At 45.2% G+C, this 9234-nt stretch overlaps 1 protein-coding gene across 2 annotated transcripts; it reads right to left on the minus strand.

Annotated features, from left to right (window-relative positions):
- Positions 1-828: 828 nt before the first annotated feature.
- On the minus strand, positions 829-8502 carry TNIP2 (TNFAIP3 interacting protein 2). 2 transcript variants are annotated; one of them, XM_040065857.2, is made up of 6 exons: positions 8004-8501; positions 5588-5893; positions 3792-3875; positions 2982-3263; positions 2489-2608; positions 829-2023 (listed from the first exon to the last, which is right to left on the minus strand). In XM_040065857.2, exons 1-6 carry the CDS (start codon positions 8457-8459, stop codon positions 1742-1744), a joined length of 1530 nt encoding a protein of 509 aa, XP_039921791.1. In that variant the 5' UTR covers positions 8460-8501; the 3' UTR covers positions 829-1741. The 2 variants fall into 2 exon arrangements, with proteins under 2 accessions (XP_039921791.1, XP_039921792.1); XM_040065858.2 differs by having other exon boundaries at positions 884-2023; positions 8391-8502.
- Between the last annotated feature and the right edge of the window lie 732 nt (positions 8503-9234).

Here is a 9234-nt window from a genome sequence, read left to right on the forward strand (position 1 = left end):
TGGCATTATCGTATCGATGTACACTGAAACTGTAAACCAGGCTTGTCTAATGAGCACAATCAAAAAAGTAAGATTAGCTTATGCCACAGGAAGTTTAATTGTGTTTCTCAGCTTATATTCTCTGGGCTGAATCTGATCTCTTAAGACCTTAAAAGGCAATGTAAAAAAATGGTCACTAATAAAAAAAAAAACAATAAAGGAAAAAAACCCCAAAACCCTTCTGTATGTTTGTGCATGTTCTGTTGGGAAGAACAAGCTGGTCGTGAATCACAGGATTGCAGTTGTTGTAGATTAGATTAATAGTAACCATTGATGCTTGCAATGGCCCAGGATTGCTTTGGGTAATATCCCACCTAAAACAGTGGCATAAACCATCATCTTCCTTTGGGGCTACAACAGGATCCTGAAAAGGAAATATTCAGAAAAATATCCACATTCCTCTTGACGTGTGGAAAAGGGAATGAAGCAAAGCAGAAGACAAGAGTGATGTTACACAAAGTGAGTTTTCTTTAATTGTGAAGTGTCGTGGTTGCACTAGGCCTTTACTTTCTGTCCCTTCCTTAACTCTTGCTCTGACACAGTGAGAAACACCTGGAGCCAAGGCTGCAAAAACCTGTGGCACTCTTATATTTGAACACTTTAATTGCTGACACTCCTCAAAACAGTCCCCTGCTATTGCTTGAAGCTCTCTTCAGTGCTGACAGGATAAGAAGAAATTTAAGTTAGCATTGACATAGTCACGTGTGTGGCAGGGTAGGGGGTTAAATATGTTCCTGTGTGTCTGAAATGTCAATCTTCCACTCAGAGATGGAGTGATTTTTTTTTTTTTTTTCAACATATTTGAAAATAGTCTGAGAAGCTGGTTATCACTAAAGTAATGAAATAACTCATATCTGAAACCATGACATTTAATTAGCCCTTAGTATAGTTACTATTTCACATTTAAATACTTACACCAAGAGATTTTTTTTGACCCTTTTACTAACGTAGTAAAGCAAATGCACGATCACTTTTATTATAAAAATAATCCTTAGGTCAAATAGTAATACAATTAATAATTACACAAATACACATTTACAAATCTGTAAGATAGATACTTATGGCACAGACAATATAAATATCCCTGTACCTCGTTTCTGTGCAAAAAAAGCAGGCTAGTTTTAGTCAATAACCAGCCTTTTTACATTTTCTTCACTTCTGACTTCAGTTAAACAGAAGGATTTTCAGATGAGAAGTTTGAAGGTTCAGCCTCAAGAGTCAAGAAAATACTTTCGCTTTTAATCCAGACAAAGCACAACAAGATTTTTCCTGTCTTCTGCCCAAATATTCCTTCCTGTTCTTCAGCCTACATTTTTTGGAAGAGGAGGAAAATTTCAACTTGAGTAATTTTTTTTCACATCAGACTGTGGTAGACAATTAGACCCAAATGAAGTCAAGCTGCACTCTGAAACTAAACTACCACCGTAGGTTTCAGTTTAGTTTGTAGTAGAATCTCCATTACACTTGCCTTCCTTGTAGCTGTCAAAAATAATTCTTCAGAAAAACACTTTGCTTTCTCTTGAAGCCTTTCACACAGTCCAAGAGAAGGCAAAATCAAGCAAGAGGTAGATATTGTTCATCCTCCTAATTCCCCAGAGTTCTCCATTTGAATTACTCTGTTTTAGGACTGTAGGAGATATGTATAAAGCAAGTTTTATGTCTATAAAAGTAGTGATTGACTTACACCCCTCACATCCTGTGGTCACTGACAACATTCACCAACATGCTTGAGGAATTCATCACTGAGTTCATCACTGAAAAACCTCATACAATGAGGGCATCTGAGTTCACCCTGTACTCTGCCTTCAGACCCCAAGTTGCCGTTGTCCCCAGGAGGAGAGGCTTGCTCAGACTGTGAGCTTGTTCTTCTCGTGCCTGCCTGGCCTGGGCTGTTGCCTCGCAGGTGCTCAACATTCGTCTGAACGTACAAATGATTTTGGTTACCAGCGTGAACTCTGAAATGACTGCTTGTGTCTCTTGAGTCCTAGAAAGAGAAAGATGTAATAAAAATCCATTCTTTAAAGGGTGATATTTTATCACCTTCATCTGAAACACCACTCAAATATTGATCTGAGGGCTTGTAAATAAATTACTGATCAGTTTTGGCAGTGTTAATATTGTAAAGAAGGTTTGTAGAAAACACAGAATACGGCCAGTGTGCTACTTTAAAGATGCCAAGAGTCATGGCTGTCCTCTGCCTTCTAAGAATTCACCCTTCCCATGTTGATCCAAAAGTAGAAGAAAAGGGACTGGAAAGGGGTATTACATCTGACCTGGGAAGCAACTCCACCAGAACTGACTACGAAACAATTGAAGTTTTTGATAGCTGCACTGAGCTGAAACTGTTTTAGAAATACTAAGATAATTTAAAAATATACTTAAAAGTATATTTTAATCCCAACTCCTGTTGGCATGCTTAAATTATAAAAGGAGCATGCTGTTTTCTTACCTGTCTTCTTGCTAGCTGGTGTTGCAGACATGCAACTTCTGCCTGAAGTTCTTGTATTTTACTCTGTGCCCGTTCTCTGTCCGATCTCTCAGATGTGAAATCGTCTTTATAAACCAGGACCTGAAATAGAATTATTATGTTAATATTTTATAAATTAGAGCATTGGGAGGTTAGATTGAAAAGCTGAGACTATGATTCCTTTATTACTTATTCCCAGAATCTCAGTATATCTTCTCTATCGTATCTGTATTTCAAAGGTGTTTGTATTTCCTTTACAGATCTTTCATATTCTGTATTAAGGCCAGCAGAACTGCATGGGGCTCTTTAAGCAGGGAGTTTCCTTTAAATCTGTGTTGTTAAGTATCTATATAGCCAAATGTGCACAGACACGTGCAAAATGTCCAAAAAATAAATCCCTTTTTCCCCCCTTGGACTTCAGTGGTCTGGGAAGAAACTAAGAATTCCCATCTCTAGGAAAAAGAAACGTAATGACCTGTTGCTCCAGCATTTGTATGCGCTCATTATCTCCTTCGCTAGCCTTCTTCAAGTCCTCCAGTTCTCTCTTGGTTTTTATGCACTCATTCATTTTTTCTTCCAGTAGCTTGTTTAACCGGCATATCTCCTTGTGCATCAGGTCAGAATTCCTCTGTGCTGGAGCTCCGCCATGGTGCTGCTCCAGCTGGGACTTCATCTCCTTCAGCTGCAAGTGGAGCCGCTTCACGTACTCGTCCCTGCTGGCGTCGTACTTCTGCCATTTTGCATTTAAATCTTCCACCTGAAAGTTTATCCGGGAGAGGCATGAAGAGCAGGAAGACACAAACTTCCAAGCTTTCACGGGCTGGCTGTGTGCGCAGGACCAGAATTCTCTAGGGGATAATGTAACCTGCTGACTCGAGCCCTGAGGGTGGGTAAGTCACTGTACAGCAGGAGATGATTGTGCAGACTCTTCGTGGGCAACCTTCCCATCTCCCAGTCCAAAGGGACGGTGTTCAATAAAGTGGAAGGGGAGGGGCTGGTGTTCACCCCGGGCACAGTGCTGCTCTTCTGGGGTGCAATACTCATCCGTGGAAGGGACGTGGAAATTTTCGTCTGCATTGTGTTTTTAACAACAAAAACCCAGCGTGTTAAAAATTATGCAAGAAGTTGCTCTTAGCTAAGGGAACAAAAAGTATGTGCCATGTTGAAAGGACTAAGAAAAACTGTCTTGCTTTAAACTGCCACGTAATTAGATTAACCAGACCTTATCTATTCCAAATTTAATCTAATAACAAATATTAACCTGTGATGAAATGAAAGTACTCACGTGAGCTACTTTTTGTTTTAACATCCTGTTTTCCTCTCGTAGGTTGCAGATAAGAGCCTGAAGTGAAGCTTCATTGTCTAAAAGCTGTAATTTTCAGATAAAGTTAGGTGTTACTTTAAGATAAAAAATTTCAGAGGCTGTTTGGCTGTGCTGTTAACTGGAAGTTTTTTTTTTTTTTTAAAGCAATGTGTAGATTACTTACTATGGTTTATGTAATAAGCCATATATCTAGTTTTTTATGACCGTGGTACTGCTATTAAATAAACCTCATGAAAACAGAGTTTGAGTTTACACAAACTCCTTGCAAAACTACTAATCTGAAGTGGGAGAATGCACGACAAAGGCACAGATATGCCTTCGTCTTGCTTTGTTATTACTGTCAATTTTGGCCAGTACTAGGAAGAAATTACTGAGGGGAAAAAACCCTGCTTGCTAAATAATTGACTAAAATGATACCTCTTTTTTACAGTTGTGACATCTGCTTAAAAAAACCCCGGTGTACATGAGTAATATAGAACACTTTTGTGCAAAATTCCCTAGAATCAGCTAGTAATGGCATCTGAAATTTCTCCTCTTCAAGAGGGAAGTCCCCACTGCACAAGGTTAGCTTCTTATTGCATATATCAAAGTCAATCAAGTTTCCTGTCTATCAATTACACGTTAAATATGATAAGGCCAAATGCCTCAAGTCCCTTAAAAAGTCCTTTTTTCTTCTATCTACTCAACCCCTATTTCTTACAAGTAACTTTAATGTAAAGTTTTCTTTGGGAACCCTTCTGGGATGTTTGACAAAGCAGACATGAGTGTGTATAGAGTTCATCACAACAGCACAGATGAGTGGTCATGTGAACAACAGCGTTACCGCGGTGTCGCAGTAAGAGCAGAAGTCAGAATTATTCTTTTTCGTGAGAACTGTCTGTAACACCCTACTCGATGCTCTGATGTGTTACTAGAGGCAGCACTGCTGATGTTATTTCCTTATGGTGTTTTAATGAATTACATAATGACTCTCAGCCATCAGGACTTCTGGAACAACAGAACAATGATCTACCTTTACTTTAACTGAAGCCTCAACAGCCATTAGCAAAGCACACCAAACTCCAGGGGTCTCTTTGTGCCCTGCACTAGCATTTCTGACACAGTCCTCTTATGAAGCTTTTTTTTCAAACATTCCTCCCAAAGAGAAGCATTGCCCTTCACTCAGGGGCCAGGGGGAATCCCAGAGGAAAAAAACCAAAATGGTAAGACACCTTGACTCACATTCCCCTAACCAACTTTTCTGTAGGTCTGTACTACGTGTGCAAAGCCAAATCCTGACCCGAGAAGATCACATGTCACAGAATTCTTAATATAAATACCAGTTTGAAATATCTCTGCTTTGTTTTGTGATTTTGATACTTAAACAAGTAATCAGGAGAGATCAGCTTCAAAATCACAGCACCATCTAGTGCTGCACGGAAGCAGGGGTGGTAAAAGGTGGGTGCTGTCTCCTGTGTTATTGAGGGAAGAACTGTAATCAGGGAATTGCTGAGGTTGGATGAAACCTCTCAAGTTCTCCTCTCCAAAAAAGCCTCTGATGATGAGATGGCCAAAGTTGAAGTGGTAGACAACATCTTTCACCCTAAATTTTAGATAGGCAGAAGTATTTACCATTGCCATGGCAGTCTGCACACCCTACATGAAATTACTCAAAGGGCTGTTTCTCACCATTCCCCAGTTACAGCTATCATATTGTAATTAACATCTCAGAAGCTAATAAGACTTTAAAGACACACACACAGTAGCTGTAAGAATACCTGATTAGATCTTTCTGTAGGTATCTGGTCATCTGAATTCCCCTTCTCTTTTCTCTGCTTTTCTTCTAGACATTTTGCCAGATGTTGACACATTTCTGCTGTGGATGCCAATTTGCGTTGAAGTTGCTGAGTTTCATCAGTGAGGGAACGGCACAGAACTTCACTGGTGGCCTGAGCCTTCTCCCTCTCTGCCAAGGTCTTCTGCAGTCGTAAGATTTCTCTCTCCTTCTCATATGGAGGCTGATTTATCATCTGCTGTATCTCTCCATTTTTCTCCTCTAGCTGCTGATTCAACTTCTGCACTTCCTAAACAGAGGGGGGAGGGGAAGTTATTTAAAAGCAAAATAAATTCAAAAGCCAAAATATATCTAAGACTGACTTCAATATTGTAGTAATTCCTTATTGCTTCTGTACTCATTGCAAAGTACTTTAAAAGTAGACTAAATCCTTTTTATTTCTGTATGATCACAAGACCTTGGAACTGGTGAATCAATCAATCAAGAGCTGCTCAGGGAGCCATGCAAGCATTTTATAATCAGTAGAATGGATGAACAAGCAGCAAAAATTCAGGAAGGTTTTATGACTGTACAGCAGCAACGATAACAAGAAACAAAGTAATTTAAGATGAGTAACTGTGGAAACTGAAAAATACTTATAGGTCCTGCACACTAAGCTACCAGATAAGAGATTTTCCTCAAAAGAAATAAAGGAACTGTAAAGTCATCAAACCCTGTGAAGTGTATTCACTGCCTGGCACTGTCACAAGGACAAAGCAGAGGCAGCACACCGAGCAACTTTCCTGGATAGGAATGGTAAGGACAAGCAAGCAGAAAATAAACCCCATGTGGCAGCAGGGGCTCTAGTTTGGCCACAACTGATTGCCAGGTACATGAGGGGGTCTGACACAGCCCTGGGAAACAACTGTGTACCTTGTTTCTGCATCTCTCTGTCCTATCACAGCCCTGTGGGAGCATCCACACTGCATTAACACCTCTGCAGGTGTTTTGAGAAGGAAGAGGTTTGCTTGTGACTGCTGCAAACCACCTGTAATTCCATGCTCCTGAAAGGCACCTGTCCTGACTGTAAACAAACAAGCTGGTTTTTCACACACCCTCGAGTAGCAGATGCCGGTACCAGAAACTTCTGCAGCACTGCTCCTCCAGCATCGAGGATCTCTGGATGCCAGTGCAGACCATGAGACAGCTCCAACCTCAGCTCTATCCTCCCAGTTCTCAGGAGTGCTAACAGAGCTGTAAATCACTGGGATCACTCTTTGCCAGCACACTGGCCTCTGGCTGCACAAAAATGTGGGGTTTTTTAAAATTTGGTTATCATTTAGTACCAATATCAGTGTTGTGATTGGGCATAGCATTTCATTCTTTCAAGTAATGAATATTAACACTGACATAAATAAACAGCACTTGTTCTGATTACTGAAGTTTAAATTCTTTAGCGTCATGCTGAATGCTACGCTTCCCCTTTAAAGATATTCAGCATCAGCCTTTCAAATATGTTCAGATACCACAGGTTGTCATCTGTCTGCAAAGGGTCAGTGAGATTATCTAACAAATTTCCAAACATGAACTTTTTAAAATGTATTTTAGGTGAGTGTCATATATGGAAAATGTTTTGTGTAAGCATTAGGTCAAGAGATTACTTATGACAAAAACACTTGTTTCAGTTTTAAGTACTGCTGCTCAGTTTGGAAATTACTTCATGCAGCTTCCTCTAGAAATAAATGCTTTAAAAATCTTTGAGCATTTCACACTGAACCTGGGAAAGTCTTAATGACAGTAACCAAAACAGCACTTGTGCTGGATGGGGAGGGATGCAGTTTTCAGGGTTTTTTTCTGTCAAGAAAGAGACTGATTTCCCTAATCTACCTCCACGCAATCCAGACTTGTCAGTTACTTCTTCAAATATGAACGTGCTACCTCCCTGTCAATAGAAAAATCCATTTTTAAGAGCACTTCAAACGAAACACTTCAATAGAAAAAATTCGTGGCAGCAGCTGATTCTCTTTGAGAACAAAATTGCATCTGATAAATTCAAGGAGTTTTTTACCGTTCTTCTTTCTCCTTGCGAGAATAGTTGAAGAACTTAGCATGAAGACCTATAGTGCCACGCTCAGTTTTTGGTTTAGGACCTTAGGGTTTGCCTTTCCGAACTGAACGCAAGGGGCGCTACCTTTGGCCCCAAAGGGGCGAGTTGCTTGGGGCACCCGGGGATGGAGCGGGCATCGCTGGAAGGGGCTCAAGCCTCGCTCAGCCCCCGCCGCTCCGCGGCCGCCCCGCTGTCAGCGCCGCTTCCTGCGCGCCCCCAGCTGCTCCCAGCACGGAGCGAGCGCTCCGGGCCAGAACCCCCGCACCCAGCGCCTCTCTCTCTCGGCGATGCCGCAGCGCTCCCCGCGCTTTACCTGGCTCAGCGCCTCCACTCTCCGCGCCGAGAGCCGCTCGCTGTCCCTGAGCTGGTCGCGGGCCTGCCCCAGCTGCTCCAGCAGGCTCTCCACCAGCGAGCGCGCCGGCTCCGCGCCCGCCGCCGCATCCCCGCCCGGCGCCGGGGGCTGCGGCTGCCGCTGCCGGGCCAGGCTGCCCCGCAGCTCCCGGATCGTCGCCTCCTTGGCCGCCAGCTGCAGCTGGAGGTGCTTCACCTGCTGCGCGGACTCGTGGTACAAGGTGCAGAGCGCGTTGTACCGAGGCACTTTATTCTTCAAGATCCTGTTTTCCCTGTGCAGCTTCTCCAGCGTCTCCTCCACCTGCCTGAAGCGGGTCACCAAGGGGTCCGTGCTGCCGGCCTCGCTTACCGAGCACATGGCGGGGGCAGCTCGCTTCTCCTCCTTCTCCAGGGCGAGCGGGAGCCCGGACAGGTGCATAAACCCCGGAGCGGAGCAGAACCGAGGCGGCGGCTTCGCTCTTCCGCCTTCGCCGCCGGGGGAGGAGGCGGCCGCTCCCTTTAAGGGCTCGCAGGACCCGCCCGTGCCGCTGCTTTTCCCTGCGCCGGGGCCGGGCCGGGCGGCGCTCCGCCTTCGGGGGGAGAACCCCGGGCGTGCAGGGAGCTCTTTCCCCCGCAGCCCGTGCGGGACGCGGCCCCGCGGGCAGCGCTGCCCGGGGAACCCCGGCAGGGGCGAGCGGGAGAACCGGCACCGGGGGCGGGGGGAGAAACCTGGGGGCGAGCGAGCGGGGCGAGCGGGAGGCTCGGCGGGCACGGGGGAAGTCCCGGCCGAGCGGGGGGAATGCGGGCTGCAGGAGGGGCGCTGAGGGGGAGGAGGGTCCCGGCGGAGCCAGGGTCGCTCGGGGGCCGGCGGGCGGCGCCGGCCCCGCGTTGCGAAAGCCGCGGAGCGCCGCGTCCTCCCCGCGCCGCTGCGGGAATTCCCGGCTCCGAGCGGGACTTTCCCCGCCGGCGGCGACCCCCGGGCTCTCCGCTCTCCCCGCTCCGCCTGCCCGAGCCCCGGCGGCAGCAGCGGGAGAAGAAACGCCCGGGAATCCTCTGTCGGTGTTGTGTCTGCGTCGGTGGCGAGGACGCGGCTCCGGAGGAGGCAGAGCAGCGCGTCCCTCCTCACGAGCCGCGTACCTGTGCAGGTGTAGAACAGGAACTTCCTTAGCAAAGATCTCGAAGAGATCAAAATGTTCGGTCGTCAAAATCTATAT

Source organism: Hirundo rustica, chromosome 5 (assembly GCF_015227805.2).
Source record: "Hirundo rustica isolate bHirRus1 chromosome 5, bHirRus1.pri.v3, whole genome shotgun sequence".
In the NCBI taxonomy this organism is placed as follows: domain Eukaryota; kingdom Metazoa; phylum Chordata; class Aves; order Passeriformes; family Hirundinidae; genus Hirundo; species Hirundo rustica.

Bases quoted from the DNA above. Each gene is read 5' to 3' on its own strand.
- TNIP2 (XM_040065857.2), bottom strand. From the start codon at position 8,459: ATGCACCTGTCCGGGCTCCCGCTCGCCCTGGAGAAGGAGGAGAAGCGA. The intron at 3,264-3,791 runs GTGAGTACTTTC...ATAAACTTTCAG, and splicing joins TAAAACAAAAAGTAGCTCAC to GTGGAAGATTTAAATGCAAA. The intron at 2,609-2,981 runs GTCATTACGTTT...ATTCTATTTCAG, and splicing joins TACAAATGCTGGAGCAACAG to GTCCTGGTTTATAAAGACGA.